The sequence below is a fragment of the Heptranchias perlo genome, chromosome 21 (genome assembly GCF_035084215.1).
Source record: "Heptranchias perlo isolate sHepPer1 chromosome 21, sHepPer1.hap1, whole genome shotgun sequence".
In the NCBI taxonomy this organism is placed as follows: Eukaryota; Metazoa; Chordata; class Chondrichthyes; order Hexanchiformes; family Hexanchidae; genus Heptranchias; species Heptranchias perlo.
The window spans coordinates 53,238,985-53,261,167 of NC_090345.1; the positions used below are offsets into that span (position 1 = coordinate 53,238,985).

Consider the following 22,183-nt stretch of genomic DNA (forward strand, 5'->3'; position numbering starts at 1 on the left):
GCCGTTTCAGTACGTGGCAAGGACAGAAACCTGATTGGAGGGATTCAAACATGAAGTTGCAGGAAAGGTGGACACGAATTTGGGAGGCGACAACACGTTCAAGTAGGAGTTCACCAACCAGTTCTTCCAGCACTTTTGTTTTAGCTTGTATTCTTCGAAGGTTGAAGAGCTGCCCATCCATCCTGAATCTGATCTTGACTCTGATTTCGAGATTATTGAAAGCCATGGGAAGGAGCAAATAAAACTCTGAAGAGTGATGGTGCAAGGACACATCCTTGTTTAACACTGTTTATAACAGGCAAGGAGATGGAATTGTCCCCATCTTCCATCACTCAAGTCATCATGGAATTGTTTGTTCATTTCAATGAATTTGTCTGGACACCCAAACTTCATAGGGTACAGCATCTAGAGACCTGGACTAATAATCCAGCGAACTAACCCTAACCCTAACCCTAATGTGTGTTCAAATCCCACTGCCGCAGTTTGTGTATTTTAATTTAGTTAAAAATAAATCTGCAAATAAAAAAAGCGGGTATCATTGAAAAAAAAGTGTCCATAAAGCTGTTGGATTGTCTAAAAACCCAACTGGTTCACTGTTGTCCTTTAGGGAAGGATACCTGCCGTCTTTATGTGGTCTATATGTGACTCCAGTCCCACATCAACGGGATTGACTGCCCTCTGAAGTGGCCTAACAAACTCCTCGGTTGAATCAAATGGGCAACTAGTGATGGGCAACAAATGCTGGATTTGACAGCGACACCCACATCTCAAGAGTGAATAAAAAAACTTGGAGAGGATTTTCCAGAGACCTTCTGTACTGACAACATCGAATGCTTTTGTCAGGTCAACAGGGACACAGCAGAGGTCTACATTTTGCTCTCTACATTTTTCTTCGAGCTGTCTTACTACGAAGGTCATATCAGTTGTGCCTCTTCCCTTCTGAACCCACATTGATTTGTTTGGTAGAATGTATTCAGCAATGTGTTGAATAAAGTGATTGGGCATCACTCTTAGAAGGATCTTTCCAGCAATGATCAGTAAAGAGATTGACCAATAATTATCACAGATAAAACAATTTCCCTTTTCCTTTTAGAGATGACAATTGAATCATCTTTGTACTCCTGGGGGATCTTTCCTGAGTGCCACATAGATTGAAATAGTTCGTCAAAGCATCTCACTAAGTTTGACTGGCTTTGTATATCTTAGCTGGGATATCTCAGCATCAGAATCAGGTGCCTTCCCATTGGAGATCAGCCGGGTCATCATTGCAGTCTCTGATATAGTAGATTCTTCAGCAAGGATATCACTGAGAGCACAGTGAGGCAGCTGATCGATGGCCTCACCACTGAGAGCACAGTGAGGCAGCTGATCGATGGCCTCACCACTGGGAGCTGATTTCTTGCTGAGAAGGTTTTGGAAATGATCAGCCCACCTTTTCCTGATCTGGTTTTTGTCAATGAGAAGAGTGGTTTCATCGGAGCTCATACCAGGGGTGGAGCCGCTTGATTGTGGGCCATATACTGTCTTAAGTATACTACAGAAGCTCTTTCTGTCATTCTGGTCGACATAGGATTCCAATTCATCTGCTCCTTTGCTCCATCAGGTGTACTACACGTAATCCTTAGTTTGGCCTGGACTTGTTTACAATGTTGTCATAATCTTGCTTTTTCTTGGTTGATGATGATTCAGGGCAAGGGATCCCATTCCCACCCTCCTTGCCTTGCACCATCATCTCTTTTGTTATTTAATCACCCTTGCCCACAGACCTTCTGTTTTGTTATTTCCCCCCCTCTCCTTCCTCTTCCCTTTTCCCTGGCTCTGTACTTGCTTAAAAACTGTTAAATCTCTAACATCTTCCAGTTCTGACGAAAGGTCTTCGACCTGAAACGTCAACTCTGTTTCTTTCTCCACAGATGCTGCCTGACTTGATGAGTGTTTCCAGCATTTTCTGTTTTTATTTCAGATTTCTAGCATCTGCAGTATATTGCTTTTGTTTTAAGTTTAATGTGAATGTTGAGTTTTGTGTGAATGAGGTGATGGTCTGTCCCACATTCAGTGCTTCTCATTGCTTTGATGGTCTTGACAACATTGATGTCCTTTTTCCTGACTAAGATATAATCAATCAGATGCCAGTATTTGGAACAAGGGTGCATCCAAGATGTCGTATTCTTGTTTGTGAGCTGGAAGAAGGGTGTTGGTGATGATCAGGCTGTACTCAGCATATTTCCTTAAGATGGTGTTGGTGATGATCAGGCTGTACTCAGCGTATTTCCTTAAGATGGTGTTGGTGATGATCAGGCTGTACTCAGCGTATTTCCTTAAGATGGTGTTGGTGATGATCAGGCTGTACTCAGCATATTTCCTTAAGATGGTGTTGGTGATGATCAGGCTGTACTCAGCGTATTTCCTTAAGATGGTGTTGGTGATGATCAGGCTGTACTCAGCGTATTTCCTTAAGATGGTGTTGGTGATGATCAGGCTGTACTCAGCATATTTCCTTAAGATGGTGTTGGTGATGATCAGGCTGTACTCAGCGTATTTCCTTAAGATGGTGTTGGTGATGATCAGGCTGTACTCAGCGTATTTCCTTAAGATGGTGTTGGTGATGATCAGGCTGTACTCAGCGTATTTCCTTAAGATGGTGTTGGTGATGATCAGGCTGTACTCAGCATATTTCCTTAAGATGGTGTTGGTGATGATCAGGCTGTACTCAGCATATTTCCTTAAGATGGTGTTGGTGATGATCAGGCTGTACTCAGCGTATTTCCTTAAGATGGTGTTGGTGATGATCAGGCTGTACTCAGCATATTTCCTTAAGATGGTGTTGGTGATGATCAGGCTGTACTCAGCGTATTTCCTTAAGATGGTGTTGGTGATGATCAGGCTGTACTCAGCATATTTCCTTAAGATGGTGTTGGTGATGATCAGGCTGTACTCAGCGTATTTCCTTAAGATGGTGTTGGTGATGATCAGGCTGTACTCAGCGTATTTCCTTAAGATGGTGTTGGTGATGATCAGGCTGTACTCAGCGCATTTCCTTAAGATGGTGTTGGTGATGATCAGGCTGTCCTCAGCGTATTTCCTTAAGATGGTGTTGGTGATGATCAGGCTGTACTCAGCATATTTCCTTAAGATGGTGTTGGTGATGATCAGGCTGTACTCAGCGTATTTCCTTAAGATGGTGTTGGTGATGATCAGGCTGTACTCAGCGTATTTCCTTAAGATGGTGTTGGTGATGTTCAGGCTGTACTCAGCGTATTTCCTTAAGATGGTGTTGGTGATGATCAGGCTGTACTCAGCATATTTCCTTAAGATGGTGTTGGTGATAACCAGGCTGTACTCAGCGCATTTCCTTAAGAGCAGAAGGCCGTTGCTGTTGTAATTTCCAACGCCATGTTTGCTAATGGTGCCCCGTCAGGTTTGATGGTCTGACCCGACACAAGTGTTGAAGTCTCCCAGGATGATGAGTTTATCATTCTTAGATACCCCAGTGATAGCCTGGCCTAGATCTTCATAAAACTTGTTTTTGATCTTGACTGAATTGGTTATAGTTGGTACAGAGGCACTAATGATAGTGGCATGATATTTCCCAGCGAGTGGCAATCTTAGTGCCATCAGGCGGCCATCGATACCTTTGGGAAAGTTCTCAAGTTTCAATACGATACTGGACGATAGCAAAGCCAACTTCGGCCTCGCCATGTTCCTCTTTAACTGGCCTCGCTACATTCCTCTTTGGGCCGACCTCACTACGTTCCTCTTTAACCAGCCTCGCTACATTCCTCTTTGGGCCGACCTCACTACGTTCCTCTTTAACCAGCCTCGCTACATTCCTCTTTGGGCCGACCTCACTACGTTCCTCTTTAACCAGCCTCGCTACATTCCTCTTTGGGCCGACCTCACTACGTTCCTCTTTAACCAGCCTCGCGACATTCCACTTTAACCAGCCTCGCGACATTCCACTTTAACCGGCCTCGCAACATTCCTCTTTAACCAGCCTCGCTACATTCCTCTTTAAGCAGTCTGGCTACGTTCCTCTTTAATCGGCCTCATTGTGTTCCTCTTTAATCGGCCTCGCTACGTTCCTCTTTAATCGGCCTCACTACGTTCCTCTTTAATCGGCCTCACCGTGTTCCTCTTTAATCGGCCTCGCTACGTTCCTCTTTAATCGGCCTCGCTACGTTCCTCTTTAATCGGCCTCACTACGTTCCTCTTTAATCGGCCTCGCTACGTTCCTCTGTAATCGGCCTCACTACGTCCCTCTTTAATCGGCCTCACTACGTTCCTCTTTAATCGGCCTCACCACGTTCCACTTTAATCGGCCTCGCTACGTTCCTCTTTAATCGGCCTCGCCACGTTCCTCTTTAACCGGCCTCACTACGTTCCTCTTTAATCGGCCTCGCTACGTTCCTCTTTAACCGGCCTCACTACGTTCCTCTTTAATCGACCTCACTACGTTCCTCTTTAATCGGCCTCGCTACGTTCCTCTTTAATCGGCCTCTCTACGTTCCTCTTTAATCGGCCTCGCCACGTTCCTCTTCAATCGGCCTCGCGACATTCCACTTTAACCGGCCTCGCAACATTCCTCTTTAACCAGCCTCGCTACATTCCTCTTTAAGCAGTCTGGCTACGTTCCTCTTTAATCGGCCTCATTGTGTTCCTCTTTAATCGGCCTCGCTACGTTCCTCTTTAATCGGCCTCACTACGTTCCTCTTTAATCGGCCTCACCGTGTTCCTCTTTAATCGGCCTCGCTACGTTCCTCTTTAATCGGCCTCGCTACGTTCCTCTTTAATCGGCCTCACTACGTTCCTCTTTAATCGGCCTCGCTACGTTCCTCTGTAATCGGCCTCACTACGTCCCTCTTTAATCGGCCTCACTACGTTCCTCTTTAATCGGCCTCACCACGTTCCACTTTAATCGGCCTCGCTACGTTCCTCTTTAATCGGCCTCGCCACGTTCCTCTTTAACCGGCCTCACTACGTTCCTCTTTAATCGGCCTCGCTACGTTCCTCTTTAACCGGCCTCACTACGTTCCTCTTTAATCGACCTCACTACGTTCCTCTTTAATCGGCCTCACTACGTTCCTCTTTAATCGGCCTCACCGTGTTCCTCTTTAATCGGCCTCGCTACATTCCTCTTTAATCGGCCTCGCTACGTTCCTCTTTAATCGGCCTCACCGTGTTCCTCTTTAATCGGCCTCGCTACGTCCCTCTTTAATCGGCCTCACTACGTTCCTCTTTAATCGGCCTCACTACATTCCTCTTTAATCGGCCTCGCTACGTCCCTCTTTAATCGGCCTCGCTACGTTCCTCTTTAATCGGCCTCACCGTGTTCCTCTTTAATCGGCCTCACTATGTTCCTCTTTAATCGGCCTCGCTACGTTCCTCTTTAATCGGCCTCACTACATTCCTCTTTAATCGGCCTCGCTACGTCCCTCTTTAATCGGCCTCGCTACGTTCCTCTTTAATCGGCCTCACCGTGTTCCTCTTTAATCGGCCTCACCGTGTTCCTCTTTAATCGGCCTCACTATGTTCCTCTTTAATCGGCCTCGCTACGTTCCTCTTTAATCGGCCTCACCGTGTTCCTCTTTAATCGGCCTCACTATGTTCCTCTTTAATCGGCCTCGCTACGTTCCTCTTTAATCGGCCTCGCTACGTTCCTCTTTAATCGGCCTCGCTACGTTCCTCTTTAATCGGCCTCACTATGTTCCTCTTTAATCGGCCTCGCTACGTTCCTCTTTAATCGGCCTCGCTACGTTCCTCTTTAATCGGCCTCACCGTGTTCCTCTTTAACCTGCCTCCCTTCGTTCCTCTTTAATCGGCCTCGCTACGTTCCTCTTTAATCGGCCTCGCTACGTTCCTCTTTAATCGGCCTCGCTACGTTCCTCTTTAATCGGCCTCGCTACGTTCCTCTTTAATCGGCCTCGCTACGTTCCTCTTTAATCGGCCTCGCTACTTTCCTCTTTAATCGGCCTCGCCACGTTCCTCTTTAATCGGCCTCGCTACGTTCCTCTTTAATCGGCCTCGCTACGTTCCTCTTTAATCGGCCTCGCTACGTTCCTCTTTAATCGGCCTCGCTACGTTCCTCTTTAATCGGCCTCGCTACGTTCCTCTTTAATCGGCCTCGCTACGTTCCTCTTTAATCGGCCTCGCTACGTTCCTCTTTAATCGGCCTCGCTACGTTCCTCTTTAATCGGCCTCACTATGTTCCTCTTTAACCGGCCTCGCTACGTTCCTCTTTAATCGGCCTCGCTACGTTCCTCTTTAATCGGCCTCACTATGTTCCTCTTTAACCGGCCTCGCTACGTTCCTCTTTAATCGGCCTCGCTACGTTCCTCTTTAATCGGCCTCACTGTGTTCCTCTTTAACCGGCCTCGCTACGTTCCTCTTTAATCGGCCTCGCTACGTTCCTCTTTAACCGGCCTCGCTACGTTCCTCTTTAATCGGCCTCGCTACGTTCCTCTTTAATCGGCCTCGCTACGTTCCTCTTTAACCGGCCTCGCTAGGTTCCTCTTTAACCGGCCTCCCTTCGTTCCTCTTTAATCGGCCTCGCTACGTTCCTCTTTAATCGGCCTCGCTACGTTCCTCTTTAATCGGCCTCGCTACGTTCCTCTTTAATCGGCCTCGCTACGTTCCTCTTTAATCGGCCTCGCTACGTTCCTCTTTAATCGGCCTCGCTACGTTCCTCTTTAATCGGCCTCACCGTGTTCCTCTTTAATCGGCCTCGCTACGTTCCTCTTTAATCGGCCTATCTACGTTCTTCTTTAATCGGCCTTGCTACGTTCCTCTTTAATCGGCCTCACTGTGTTCCTCTTTAATCGGCCTCGCTACGTTCCTCTTTAACCGGCCTCCCTTCGTTCCTCTTTAATCGGCCTCGCTACGTTCCTCTTTAATCGGCCTCGCTACGTTCCTCTTTAATCGGCCTCGCTACGTTCCTCTTTAATCGGCCTCACCGTGTTCCTCTTTAATCGGCCTCGCTACGTTCCTCTTTAATCGGCCTATCTACGTTCTTCTTTAATCGGCCTTGCTACGTTCCTCTTTAATCGGCCTCACTGTGTTCCTCTTTAATCGGCCTCGCTACGTTCCTCTTTAATCGGCCTATCTACGTTCTTCTTTAATCGGCCTTGCCACGTTCCTCTTTAACCGGCCTCGCTACGTTCCTCTTTAATCGGCCTCGCTACGTTCCTCTTTAATCGGCCTCACCGTGTTCCTCTTTAATCGGCCTCGCTACGTTCCTCTTTAATCGGCCTCACTACGTTCTTCTTTAATCGGCCTTGCTACGTTCCTCTTTAATCGGCCTCACTGTGTTCCTCTTTAATCGGCCTCGCCACGTTCCGCTTTAATCGGCCTCACTACGTTCCTCTTTAACCGGCCTCACTACGTTCCTCTTTAACCGGCCTCACTACGTTCCTCTTTAATCGGCCTCGCTACGTTCCTCTTCAATCGGCCTCACTACGTTCCTCTTTAACCGGCCTCACTACGTTCCTCTTTAATCGGCTTCGCTACATTCCTCTTTAATCGGCCTCACCGTGTTCCTCTTCAATCGGCCTCACTACGTTCCTCTTTAACCGGCCTCGCTACGTTCCTCTTTAATCGGCCTCGCTACGTTCCTCTTTAATCGGCCTCGCTACTTTCCTCTTTAATCGGCCTCCCTTCGTTCCTCTTTAATCGGCCTCGCTACGTTCCTCTTTAATCGGCCTCGCTACGTTCCTCTTTAATCGGCCTCGCTACGTTCCTCTTTAATCGGCCTCACCGTGTTCCTCTTTAATCGGCCTTGCCACGTTCCTCTTTAACCGGCCTCGCTACGTTCCTCTTTAATCGGCCTATCTACGTTCTTCTTTAATCGGCCTTGCTACGTTCCTCTTTAATCGGCCTCACTGTGTTCCTCTTTAATCGGCCTCGCCACGTTCCGCTTTAATCGGCCTCACTACGTTCCTCTTTAACCGGCCTCGCTACATTCCTCTTTAATCGGCCTCACTACGTTCCTCTTTAATCGGCCTCGCTACGTTCCTCTTCAATCGGCCTCACTACGTTCCTCTTTAACCGGCCTCGCTACGTTCCTCTTTAATCGGCCTCACTGTGTTCCTCTTTAATCGGCCTCGCTACGTTCCTCTTTAATCGGCCTCACCGTGTTCTTCTTTAATCGGCCTCGCTACGTTCCTCTTTAATCGGCTTCGCTACGTTCCTCTTTAATCGGCCTCACTGTGTTCCTCTTTAATCGGCCTCACTACGTTCCTCTTTAATCGGCCTCACTGTGTTCCTCTTTAATCGGCCTCACTACGTTCCTCTTTAATCGGCCTCACTGTGTTCCTCTTTAATCGGCCTCGCTACGTTCCTCTTTAATCGGCCTCGCTGCGTCCCTCTTTAATCGGCCTCGCTACGTCCCTCTTTAATCGGCCTCGCTACGTCCCTCTTTAACCGGCCTCGCTACGTGCCTTTTTAATCGGCCTCGCTACGTCCCTCTTTAATCGGCCTCGCTACGTTCCTCTTTAACCGGCCTTGCTACGTTCCTTTTTAATCGGCCTCGCTACGTTCCTTTTTAATCGGCCTCGCTACGTTCCTCTTTAATCAGCCTCGCTTCGTTCCTCTTTAACCGGCCTCACTACGTTACTCTTTAATCGGCCTCGCTACGTTCCTTTTTAATCGGCCTCGCTTCGTTCCTCTTTAATCGGCCTCGCTACGTTCCTGTTTAATCGGCCTCGCTACGTTCCTCTTTAATCGGCCTCGCCACGTTCCCCTTTAATCGGCCTCGCTACGTTACTCTTTAATCGGCCTCGCTACGTTCCTGTTTAATCGGCCTCGCTACGTTCCTCTTTAATCGGCCACGCTACGTTCCTCTTTAATCGGCCTCGCTACGTTCCTCTTTAACCGGCCTCACTATTGTCCTCTATGGGCCGGCCTCGCTACGTTCCTCTTTAATGGGCCTCGCTACGTTCCTCTTTAATCGGCCTCACTATGTTCCTCTTTATCCGGCCTCGCTACGTTCCTCTTTAATCGGCCTCACTACGTTCCTCTTTAATCGGCCTCGCAACGTTCCTCTTTAATCGGCCTCACTACGTTCCTCTTTAATCGGCCTCACTACGTTCCTCTTTAATCGGCCTCGCTACGTTCCTCTTTAATCGGCCTCACTACGTTCCTCTTTAACCGGCCTCACTACGTTCCTCTTTAACCGGCCTCACTACGTTCCTCTTTAACCGGCCTCGCTACATTCCTCTTTAATCGGCCTCACTACGTTCCTCTTTAATCGGCCTCACTACGTTCCTCTTTAATCGGCCTCACTACGTTCCTCTTTAATCGGCCTCGCTACGTTCCTCTTTAATCGGCCTCACTACGTTCCTCTTTAATCGGCCTCACTACATTCCTATTTAATCGGCCTCGCTACGTTCCTCTTTAACCGGCCTCACTATGGTCCTCTTTGGGCCGGCCTCGCTACGTTCCTCTTTAATCGGCCTCGCTACATTCCTCTTTAACGTCCTTGCTATGTTACTCTTTGGGCCAGCCTCGCCACTTTCCTCTTTGGGCCGGCCTCGTTACGTTCTTCTTTGGGCCGGCCTCGCTATGTTCCTCTTTAATTGGCCTCACTATGTTCCTCTTTAACCGGCCTCGCTATTTTACTCTTTGGGTCAGCCTCACCACTTTCCTCTTTGGGACGGCCTCGCTACGTTCCTCTTTGGCACGGTCATGTCACAGAGACATGACTAAATGATGATACAGGAAGTACATGTGGCCACAGGATGTGTACAGAATTGTGGGAAGAGGTTGTTTTTAATGTATGAATAGGTTTTGTTGTGGCTGAATCTGTTACTGCACTAACATTGCAGAAGCATGCCAGGGCCTCCCTAGTTTGGGTTTTGATTTACTTCTAGGTTTTTCACCGAAATGCAGATAATAAGTGGTGTTGTTTTACAGGGATGACCGCAGTGCTATGTACCTATCCACTTGACATGATTCGAGCACGTCTGGCATTCCAGGTGAAGGGCGAGCATAGGTATGCTGGAATCCTTGATGCTTTCAGGGTCATTTATACACAGGTGCGTATTGCATCTCTCTGTTACACTATATGAGAAATTAACTTGATGAGCTATATAAGAGAGTTCTAACTGGTTAGATATTGAGATTGCGATAGATTTGATTTTACTAACCATAGCTTCAAGTACTCAGTATACAGATTTCCTGGTATAACGTTGGTAAGTTTCTGATGTTCAATATTTAGATTACTGAAGTATAGAGCATAGTTTGCAGCTTTCTGTGTATAAACCTTAATTACATGGTAATAAAAGGACCTGGGTTTCTCCCTCATTTTCCATAGGTTTTTCCATAGCCTCCCCTTCCCTTAAAACTCCAGAATCTGTCTCCCTCCATGCCATGCCTTGTGTAAGGTGAAATTAGGTAGTCACTATAGAATGCTTACTAAATAAATTAAAACATTTTGTAATTTGACTTAAAAATTGGAAATCTTGCTGGCTTTGCATTCACTCAACAAGGCAAAGGGGAAGCATGGAATGACAAACGGCCATTTTTCAAATTTGTTCTCAGGATCTGGGCACCGTGAGTAAGACAGTGTTAAATGCCTCTCTCTCGTTCCCTAGAAAGTCACTGGTGGACTGCCTTCTTGATTCACTGCAGTTCTTGTGAAATGGTGCTTCCAGAGCTGTTAGACGGTTATTCCAGGATTCTCACCTAGTTACGATGAAGGAATGACAATGTGGGCTGGATTCTGCTCCTGTTAATGGGTTAGCAATGAAGAGGAACGAAGGCTGGCTCATATTACTCCACCACCGCACTTTCCTCCCAGGCGTTCATTGCATACGCAGGGCGGGTATGGAGCATCTGATTCAGATCTGCTTCTGATCAGTTTACTGTCGCTGAGAAGGAGGGACATTCAGTTTCAAACACTGAAGCCATTTAAAGGATCGCAGGTGTTTTTCAAGAGCAGCGAACAGCAGTGGCCAAGATGTCCGACAGCCCAAACCCTGCGCCTGAATGATGAGCCCTGTGGCACCCCCTGTAACTGGGCTTTGGGCCGCATTACAGGCTTGGTGCTGGAGGATTGGAGGACTGCTAACATTGTACTGTTGCTTCAAAAGGGGGAAAGGGATAGACCAAGTAATTGCAGGCCAGTCAGCCTAACCTCAGTGATGAACAAATTATTGGAAACAATTCTGGGGGACAGTATTAATCGTCATTTAGAAAGGCACGGATTAATCGAGGACAGTCAGCGTGGATTTTTTAAGGGAAGGTCATGTCTGACTAACTTGATTGAATTTATTGAGGAGGTAACAAGGAGGGTCGGTGAGGATAGCGTGTTTGACGTGGTCTACATGGATTTTGACAAGGTCCCACATGCCAGAATGGTCAAAAAAGTAAAAACCCATCGGATCCAAGGGAAAGTGGCCAGTTGGATCCAAAATTGGTTCAGTGGCAGGAAGCAAGGGGTAATGGTCGACGGGTGTTTTTGTGACTGGAAGGCTGTTTCCAGTGGGGTTCCACAGGGCTCGGTACTGGGTCCCTTGCTTTTTGTGATATATATTAATGATTTAGACTTAAATGTAAGGGGCATGATTAATAAGTTTGCAGATGAGACAAAAATTGGCCGTGTGGTTGATAGTGAGGAGGAAAGCTGTGGACTGCAGGAAGATATCAATGGACTGGTCAGGTGGGCAGAAAAGTGGCAAATGGAATTCAATCCAGAGAAGTGTGAGGTAATGCATTTGGGGAGAGCAAACAAGGCAAGGGAACACACAATAAATGGGAGGATACTGAGAGGTGTAGAGGAAGTGAGGGACCTTGGAGTGCATGTCCACAGATCCCTGAAGGTAGCAGGACAGGTAGATAAGGTTGTTAAAAAGACATATGGAATACTTTCCTTTATTGACCGAGGCATAGAATATAAGAGCAGGGAGGTTATGCTATAACTGTATAAAACACTGGTTAGGCCACAGCTTGAGTACTGTGTACAGTTCTGGTCACCACATTACAGGAAAGATGTGATTGCACTAGAGAGGGTGCAGAGGAGATTTACGAGGATGTTGCCAGGACTGGAGAATTTTAGCTGTGAGGAAAGATTGGATAGGCTGGGGTTGTTCTCTTTGAACAAGGGCAAAGGCTGATGCTCCTCCAACACTGCACCCTGGGTCCCCGTACCTGCCTGACTCGCAGTCACATCCTCCTGACTAACAGACACTAACCACCACTAAAGACACTGACCACTAAACACAATAACCAATAAAACACTTATCAATAGACTAAATACTTCCACTGGCTGATCCTTGGCGCTCCTCTGTGATTTTTTTGTCTTTTTCTTGATTTTTTTTTACTTCACCGCTCAGGCCCGCTCTCTCCGCTCTCCTTTCATTCACCGCTCAGGCCCGCTCTCTCCGCTCTCCTTTCATTCACCGCTCAGGCCCGCTCTCTCCGCTCTCCTTTCATTCACCGCTCAGGTCTGCTCACTGTGCTCCTTTGAGACACTGGAGCTATGACCTCAGGAACGGTGACCTCGGGGAACGGTGACTCCAGGGAGCGGTGACCTCGGGGAACGGCGACCCCGGGGAACGGTGACCTCGGGGAGCGGTGACCTCGGGGAATGGTGACTCCACGGAGCGGTGACCTCGGGGAACGGTGACCTCGGGGAGCGGTGACCTCGGGGAGCGGTGACCTCGGGGAGCGGTGACCTCGGGGAATGGTGACTCCAGGGAGCGGTGACCTCGGGGAACGGTGACCTCGGGGAGCGGTGACCTCGGGGAGCGGTGACCTCGGGGAGCGGTGACCTCGGGGAGCGGTGACCTCGGGGAATGGTGACTCCAGGGAGCGGTGACCTCGGGGAGCGGTGACCTCGGGGAGCGGTGACCTCGGGGAGCGGTGACCTCGGGGAATGGTGACTCTAGGGAGCGGTGACCTCGGGGAACGGTGACCTCAGGAGCGGCGACCCTGGGGAACGGTGACCTCGGGGAATGGTGACTCCAGGGAGCGGTGACCTCGGGGAACGGTGACCTCGGGGAATGGTGACCTCGGGGAATGGTGACCTCGGGGAATGGTGACTCTGGGGAGCGGTGACCTCAGGGAACGGTGACTCCAGGGAGCGGTGACCTCGGGGAATGGTGACTCCAGGGAGCGGTGACCTCGGGGAACGGTGACCCCGGGGAACGGTGACCTCGGGGAACGGTGACCTCGGGGAGCGGTGACCTCGGGGAGCGGTGACCTCGGGGAACGGTGACCTCGGTGAACGGTGACCTCGGGGAACGGTGACCTCGGGGAGCGGTGACCTCGGGGAGCGGTGACCTCGGGGAACGGTGACCTCGGGGAACGGTGACCTCGGGGAACGGTGACCTCGGGGAACGGTGACCTCGGGGAGCGGTGACTCTGGGGAGCGGTGACCTCGGGGAACGGTGACCCCGGGGAACGGTGACCTCGGGGAACGGTGACCTCGGGGAACGGTGACCTCGGGGAGCGGTGACCTCGGGGAGCGGTGACCTCGGGGAGCGGTGACCTCGGGGAACGGTGACCTCGGGGAACGGTGACCTCGGGGAACGGTGACCTCGGGGAGCGGTGACTCTGGGGAGCGGTGACCTCGGCGAACGGTGACCCCGGGGAACGGTGACCCCGGGGAACGGTGACCTCGGGGAGCGGTGACTCTGGGCAGCGGTGACCCCGTCGCTGCGCCTGATCTTCAGCGGTGCTTCAGTGGGCGAGCTGCCTCTTGCTAAGGCTCAAGGTAATCATAGAATCATAGAAATTTACGACACAGAGGAGGCTATGTGGCCCATCGTGTCTTTGCCGACCGAAAAGGAGCTATCCAGCCTTATCCCATTTTCCAGCTCTTGGTCCATAGCCCTGTAGGTTACAGCGCTTCAAGTGCACATCCAAGTACTTTTTCTGCCTCTCCCACCCTTTCAGGCAGTGAGTTCCAGACACCCACCACCCTCCGGGTGAAAACATTTTTCCTCAGCTCCCCTCTAATCCTTCTACCAATTACTTTAAATCTATGCCCCCTGGTTATTAACCTCTCTGCTAAGGGAAATAGGTCCTTCCTATCCACTCTATCTGGGCGCCTCATAATTTTATACACCTCAATTAAATCTCCCCGCTCCCCAGAGTCACCGTTCCCCGAGGTCACCACTCCCCGGGGTCACCGCTCCCCGGGGTCACCGCTCCCCGGGGTCACCGTTCCCCGAGGTCACCGCTCCCCAGAGTCACCGTTCCCCGGGGTCACCGTTCCCCGGGGTCACCGTTCCCCGGGGTCACCGTTCCCCGAGGTCACGTTCCCCGGGGTCACCGTTCCCCGGGGTCACGTTCCCCGGGGTCACCGTTCCCCGGGGTCACCGTTCCCCGAGGTCACCGCTCCCTGGAGTCACCGCTCCCCGAGGTCACCACTCCCCGAGGTCACCATTCCCCGAGGTCACTGCTCCCCGAGGTCACCGCTCCCCGAGGTCACCGCTCCCCGAGGTCACCACTCCCCGAGGTCACCGTTCCCCGAGGTCACCGCTCCCCGAGGTCACCACTCCCTGGAGTCACCGTTCCCTGAGGTCATCGCTCCCCGAGGTCACCGTTCCCCGAGGTCACCGTTCCCCGAGGTCATCGCTCCCCGAGGTCACCGCTCCCTGGAGTCACCGTTCCCCGAGGTCACCGTTCCCCGAGGTCACCGTTCCCCGAGGTCATCGCTCCCCGAGGTCACCGCTCCCTGGAGTCACCGTTCCCCGAGGTCACCGTTCCCCGGGGTCGCCGCTCCTGAGGTCATAGCTCCAGTGTCTCAAAGGAGCACAGTGAGCAGACCTGAGCGGTGAATGAAAGGAGAGCGGAGAGAGCGGGCCTGAGCGGTGAATGAAAGGAGAGCGGAGAGAGCGGGCCTGAGCGGTGAATGAAAGGAGAGCGGAGAGAGCGGGCCTGAGCGGTGAATGAAAGGAGAGCGGAGAGAGCGGGCCTGAGCGGTGAAATAAAAAAAAATCAAGAAAAAGACAAAAAAATCACAGAGGAGCGCCAAGGATCAGCCAGTGGAAGTATTTAGTCTATTGATAAGTGTTTTATTGGTTATTGTGTTTAGTGGTCAGTGTCTTTAGTGGTGGTTAGTGTCTGTTAGTCAGGAGGATGTGACTGCGAGTCAGGCAGGTACGGGGTCCCAGGGTGCAGTGTTGGAGGAGCCTCAGCCTTTGCCCTTGTTCAACAGGTACAAGGTACTTGCTGCCTATGTGGATGAGAACAAAGAGTGCAGGGAGGACGGACAAACTGAGCATGGCACCGTGGTACAGGAGGCCATTCAAGTGGGGGGAGTGAAAAGGAATGTGGTAGTGGTAGGGGATAGTATCGTCAGGGGGATAGAGACTGTTCTCTGCAGCCGTGACCGGGAGTCCCGAAGGCTGTGTTGCCTGCCCGGTGCCAGGGTTAGGGACATCTCCTCAAGGCTGGAGAAGAACTTGAAGCATGAGGGGGAGGATCCAGTTGTCGTGGTCCATGTAGGAACCAACGACACAGGTAGAACTAGGAATGAGGTTCTGCTGGGGGAGTTTGAGGAGGGAGGGTCCAAATTAATAAGCTGAACCTCAAAGATCTCTATTGAGCTATGCGCAAATTGGCACAGGGACAAACAGATCAGAGAGTTAAATGCGTGGCTCAGAGTGATGTGGGAGACAGGGGTTTCAATCCATGGGGCACTGGCACCAGTACTGGGGAAAGAGGGAGCTGTTCCACCGGGGTGGGCTCCAAGCTGGGACCAGCGTCCTGGCGAATCAAATAACTAAGGCAGTAAATAGGGCTTTAAACTAAAAAAGTGGGGGAGGAGGGTTCAGATAAGAATAAGTTTCTAAATCTAAAGAGAAAAGTCAAGGATGTAGAGCAGTGTAGTGATTTGGGTAAAGATAAGCAGAGTGTGTCAGGAAGGGACAGAGAGTTTAACGGTAATAGTGCATCAGTGAACAAGGTCAAAGCAGGGAAAAATGGTGAAAAGTTAAAATTAAAGGCGCTTTATCTGAATGCACTAAGTACTCGTGAAAAGATAGACGAATTAATGGCACAAATAGAGATAAATGGGTTTGATTTAGTAGCTATCACTGAGACGTGGTGGAGGGTGACCAATGTTGGGAACTAAATATTCCAGGGTACTTGACTTTTTGAAAAGTGGAAAAGGAGGGGGTGTAGCCCTAATAATAAAGGATGCCATAAGGACAGTGGTGAGAAAGGATCTTGAAAATACAATATGAGAGTAAACTAGCAAGAAATATAAAAACAGATTGTAAGAGCTTCTACAAGTATGTAAAAAGGAAGAGATTAGCGAAAGTAAACGTGGGTCGCTTAGAGGCCGAGACAGGAGAAATTATAATGGGGAATAAGGAAATAGCAGAGACTTTAAACAAGTATTTTGTATCTGTTTACACAGTAGAAAACACAAAACATACCAGAAATAGTGGGGAACAAAGGGTCTAATGAAAGTGAGGAACTTAAAGTAATTAATATTAGTAGAGAAAAAGTACTGGAGAAATTGATGGGACTAAAAGCCGACAAATCCCCTGGACCTGATGGCCTACATCCTAGGGTTCTAAAAGAGGCGGCTGCAGAGATAGTGGATGCTTTGGTTGTGATCTTTCAGAGTTCCCTAGATTCTAGAATGATCCCAGTGGATTGGAGGGTAGCAAATGTAACCCCGCTATTCAAGAAAGGAGGGAGAGAGAAAACAGGGAACTACAGGCCGGTTAGCCTGACATCAATCGTCAGGAAATGCTGGAATCCATTATTAAGGACCTGGTAACGGAGTATTTAGAAAGTCATAATATGATTAGGCGGAGTCCACATGGTTTTATGAAAGGGAAATCATGTTTAACAAATCTATTGGAGTATTTTGAGGATGTAACTAGCAGGGTAGATAAAGGGGAACCAGTGGATGTCGTATATTTGGATTTTCAAAATGCATTCGATAAGATGGCACATAAACGGTTGTTACACAAGATAAGGGCTCATGGGATTGGGGGTAACATATTAGCATGGATTGAGAATTAGTTAATGGACAGAAAACAGAGAGTGGGGGACAGAAAACAGAGAGTGGGGATAAACGGGTCACTCTCAGGTTGGCAGGCTGTAACTAGTGGGGTGCCGCAGGGATCAGTGCTTGGGCCTCAGCTATTTACAATCTATATTAATGACTTAGATGAAGGGACCGAGTGTAATGTAACCAAGTTTGCTGATGATACAAAGCTAGGTGGGAAAGTAAGCTGTGAGGAGGACACAAAGAGTCTGCAAAGGGATATATTCAGATTAAGTGAGTGGGCAAGAAGGTGGCAGATGGAGTATAATGTGGGGAAATGTGAGGTTATTCACTTTGGTAGGAAGAATAGAGAAACAGAATACTTTTTAAATGGTGAAAAACTATTAAATGTTCAGAGGGATTTGGGTGTCCTTGTACACGAAACAGAAAGTTAACATGCAGGTGCAGCAAGCAATGAGGAAGGTGTGTTGGCCTTTATTGCAAGGGGGTTGGAGTAATAAAGAAGTCTTACTACAATTGTACAGGGCTTTGGTGAGACCTCACCTGGAGTACTGTGTACAGTTTTGGTCTCTTTATCTAAGGAAGGATATACTTGCCTTAGAGGCGGTGCAATGAAGGTTCTCTAGATTAATTCCTGGGATGAGAGGGTTGTCCTGTGAGGAGAGATTGAGTAAAATGGGCCTATACTCTCTGGAGTTTAGAAGAATGAGAGGTGATCTCATTGAAACATACAAGATTCTGAGGGGGCTTGACAGGTTCGATGTTGAGAGGTTGTTTCCCTGGCTGGAGAGTCTAGAACTAGGGGGCATAGTCTCAGGATAAGGGGTCGGACATTTAAGACTGAGATGAGGAGAAATTTCTTCACTCAGAGGTTGTGAATCTTTGGAATTCTCTACTCCAGAGGGCTGTGGATGCTGAGTCATTGAATATATTCAAGACTGAGATCGATAGATTATTGGACACTAAGGGACTCAAGGGATATGGGGATCGGGCAGGAAAGTGGAGTTGAGGTTGAAGATCAGCCATGATCTTATTGAATGGCGGACCAGGCTCGAGGGGATGTATTGCCTAATCCTGCTCCTATTTCCTATGTCCTCCCTGGGGTCACTGCTCCCCGGGGTCACTGCTCGGAGTTCTGCTCCCTGAGGTCATTTTTCAGCGAGGCTCCATGTCTGATGATGCCACCCTGCCGTAGCGGGTAGTGAAACAATGATTCGTCCTGAGACTCTTAGCTGTTGATTAGAGAGCTATTGCAGTTGGGTTAATGGATTCAGTTCTGCTATTTTTTGTAAAATTGTGGCTAAATATTGATGGAATGTGTAAGTTTACTCATGTTACAAATCTTGGCGTCTTTCTCTTGTTTATTAGGAAGGAGGATTTCGAGGGTTTTACAGAGGCCTGACTCCTACTATCATTGGCATGGCTCCTTACGCAGGTATCCTGTCGGCTCGAAGAGCCTCTACTTTCTTCATCAATGCTTACTTTTTCTTGGCTACAGTGACATTTAATACAATATTTCAGTAAGGCTAATGTAAGGACTGAGGGCAGTGGTATGTTTAATGCCCTCCCCATCCCACCACCTTCACTTCTATTATCAAGTGCGAGGACAATGGACTTCTTCTCAAATATTAAACATCCCCAAAGCTAACTCTCCGCTCACTGCAGTTTCTCTCCAGGTCCCTCTGCGATCACCTCTTTATGAGCCCTAATCCTGCCTCTTCAATCCCCCTTCTGTTCGTATCTCGGTTTGATGAAAAGAGCCATATGTTATTGCAGCATTTCCAGGTTTTGTTGTTATTCCAGATACTTATCCTGCATTATTAAATATTAATTTCAGGAATTTCATTCTTCACTTTTGGCACCTTGAAGAGTATTGGCCTCAAACAGGCTCCTGGTGTGCTCGGAAGGCCTTCGTCTGATAATCCCAATGTTTTGGTTTTAAAAGCCCACGTGAACTTGCTGTGTGGTGGAATAGCAGGAGCGATCGCACAGACAGTATCGTAAGTGTGGGGGGGTGGAGGTGGGAGGTGGGATGGGACGGGGGAGTGGGGGACGTGGGTGGTTGGGTGGGGGAGTGGGAGTGCGGGTGGGGGAGTGGGGGTGCGGGTGGTTGGGTGGGGGATTGGGAGTTGCGGGTGGGGGGGTGGGGGGTGTGGGTGATGGAGTGGGGGTGGGGGTGCGGGTGGTTGGGTGGGGGAGTGGAGGTTTGGGTGGGGGTGTGGGTGAGCGGGTGGTTGGGTGGGGGATTGGGGGGTGCGGGTGATTGGGTGGGGAGTGGGGGTTTGGGTGGGGGTGTGGGTGAGCGTGTGGTTGGGTGGGGGATTGGGAGTTGCGGGTGGTTGGGTGGGGAGTGGGGGTGCGGATGATGGAGTGGGGGTGGGGGAGCGGGCGGTTGAGTGGGGGAGTGGGGGGTGTGGGTGATTGGGTGGGGGAGCGGGCGGTTGGGTGGGGGAGTAGGTGAGCGGGTAAGGGAGTGGGGGGTGCGGGTAGTTGGGTGGGGGATTGAGGGATGCGGGTGGTTGAGTGGGGGATGTGGGTGATTGGGTGGGGGGTGGGGGAGCAGGTGGGAGAATGGGGGCTGCAGGTGATTGGGTGAGCGAGTGGGGGGCGCGGGTGGTTGGGTAGGGGAGTGGGGGCGGGCGGTGGTGGGGGAGCTGGGCTACACCAACTCTGGTTCACTTAACATGGAAGTTTTCATAGTTGACATTTGGTTTAAAAAAACAATTCGATTGTTTTTTAGATTTTAACAGCCCCACTTCGATCCAAATTGCAAATAGTTGAAACAGCTTATCAGACTGTAACAGGTTCAATCCATCAGATTGTAACAGATCCAGTCGAACAGATTGTAACAGTTCAGCCAATCAGATTGTAACAGGTTCAGATGATCAGATTGTAACAGCTTCAGGTGATCAGATTGTAACAGGTTCAGATGGTCAAATTGTAATAGGTTCAGATGATCAGGTTGTAACAGGTTCAGGCAATCAGTTTGTAACCGGGTCAGACAATCAGTTTGTAACAGTTCAGTCGATCAGATTGTAACAGGTTCAGTCGATCAGATTGTAACAGGTTCAGACAATCAGATTGTAACAGGCTCAGCCGATCAGATTGTAACAGGTTTTGATGATCAGATTGGAACATAAGAACATAAGAAATAGGAGCAGGAGGGCATTCGGCCCCTCGAGCCTGCTCCGCCATTCAATCAGATCATGGCTGATCTTCGACCTCAACTCCACTTTCCCGCCCGATCCCCATATCCCTTGATTCTCTTAGAGTCCAAAAATCTATCGATCTCAGTCTTGAATATATTCAACGGCTAAGCATCCACTGGGGTAGAGAATTCCAAAGATTCACAACCCTCTGAGTGAAGAAATTCCTCCTCATCTCAGTCTTAAATGGCCGACCCCTTATCCTGAGACTATGCCTCCTGGTTCTAGACTCTCCAGCCAAGGGAAACAATCTCTCAGCATCTACCCTGTCAGCCCTCTCAGATTCATATATGTTTCAATGAGATCTCCTCTTATTCTTCTAAACTTCAAAGAGTACAGGCCCATTCTACTCAATCTCTCCTCATAGGACCATCCCAGGAATCAATCTAGTGAACCTCTGTTGCCTCTAAGACAAGTATATCCTTCCTTAGATGAGGAGACCAAAACTGTACACAGTACTCCAGGTGAGGTCTCACCAAAGCCCTGTACAATTGCAGTAAGACTTCCTCACTTTTGTACTCCAACCTCTTGCAATAAAAGCCAAAATGCCATTTGCCTTCCTTATTGCTTGCTGTACCTGCATTTAACTTTCTGTGTTTCGTGTGCAAGGACACCCAAATCCCTCTGAACATTTAATAGTTTCTCACCATTTAAAAAGTATCCTGCTTTTCTATTCTTCCTATCAAAGTGAATAACCTCACATTTCCCCACATTATACTTCATCTGCCACCTTCTTGCCCACTCACTTAATCTGAATATATGCCTTTGCAGACTCTTTGTGTCCAGGGAACCTTGGATGTCAGGGGATATACGAGAATGGATTAGGAAAAAAAGGAGGGCTTTTGGCAGATACAAAAGGCTAAAGACGGAGGAAGCCCTAAAGGAGTACAAAAAGTGCAGGGGGATACTTAAAAAATAAATTAGGAGATCAAGGAGGGGCCATGAAATAACACTGGCGAGCAAAATAAAGGAAAATCCTAAGATGTTTTATAAGTATATTAAGGGTAAGAGGATGACTAGGGAAAAAATAGGGCCCATTAGGGACAAAAATGGCAATCTGTGTGTGGAGCCGGCAGATGTAGGAGGGGTTCTAAATGAATTTTTTGCATCTGTTTTCACTATGGAGAAGGACGATGTAGACATAGAAATACGGCAGGGGGACTGTGATATACTCGAACATATTAACATCGAGCGGGAGGAGGTATTGGCGGTTTTAGCAGGCCTAAAAATGGATAAATCCCCAGGCCCGGACGAAATGTATCCCAGGCTACTGTGTGAGGCAAAGAAGGAGATTGCGGGGGCTCTGACACATATATTCAGAACCTCTCTGGCCACAGGGGATGTGCCAGAGGACTGGAGAACCGCTAATGTAATACCACTATTCAAGAAGGGGAGTAGGGAAAAACCGGGGAACTACAGGCCAGTGAGCCTAACATCAGTGGTAGGAAAATTATTGGAAAAAATTCTGAAGGACAAAATTAGTCTCCACTTGGAGAAGCAAGGATTAATCAGGGATAGTCAACATGGCTTTTTCAAGGGAAGATCATGTCTGACTAATTTGATTGAATTTTTTGAGGGGGTGACTAGGCGTGTGGATGAGGGTAACGCAGTGGATGTGGTATACATGGATTTCAGTAAGGCCTTCGATAAAGTCCCCCACAGGAGACTGGTCAAGAAGGTACGAGCCCATGGAATCCAGGGTGCCTTGGCACTTTGGATACAAAACTGGCTTAGTGGCAGAAGGCAGAGGGTGATGGTCGAAGGTTGTTTTTGTGACTGGAAGCCTGTGGCCAGTGGGGTACCACAGGGATCGGTGCTGGGTCCCTTGCTGTTTGTGGTCTACATTAATGACTTGGATATGAATGTAAAAGGTATGATCAGTAAGTTCGCTGATGATACAAAGATTGGTAGGGTGGTAAATAGCGAGGAGGATAGCCTCAGTCTGCAGGACGATATAGATGGGTTGGTCAGATGGGCGGAACAGTGGCAAATGGAATTTAACCCGGAAAAG

The 22,183-nt window shown here is 49.0% G+C and overlaps 1 protein-coding gene across 3 annotated transcripts in view; it reads left to right on the forward strand.

Moving 5' to 3' along the window:
• Positions 1-22,183, forward strand: part of slc25a16 (solute carrier family 25 member 16) — a 386,688-nt gene that overhangs the window by 313,098 nt on the left and 51,407 nt on the right. For all 3 annotated transcript variants that reach the window (XM_068002782.1, XM_068002781.1, XM_068002783.1), the window contains 3 exons: positions 9,907-10,028; positions 18,335-18,401; positions 18,804-18,966. In XM_068002782.1, the coding sequence (XP_067858883.1) occupies positions 9,907-10,028; positions 18,335-18,401; positions 18,804-18,966 (352 nt within the window). The remainder of the gene's footprint in view (positions 1-9,906; positions 10,029-18,334; positions 18,402-18,803; positions 18,967-22,183) is intronic.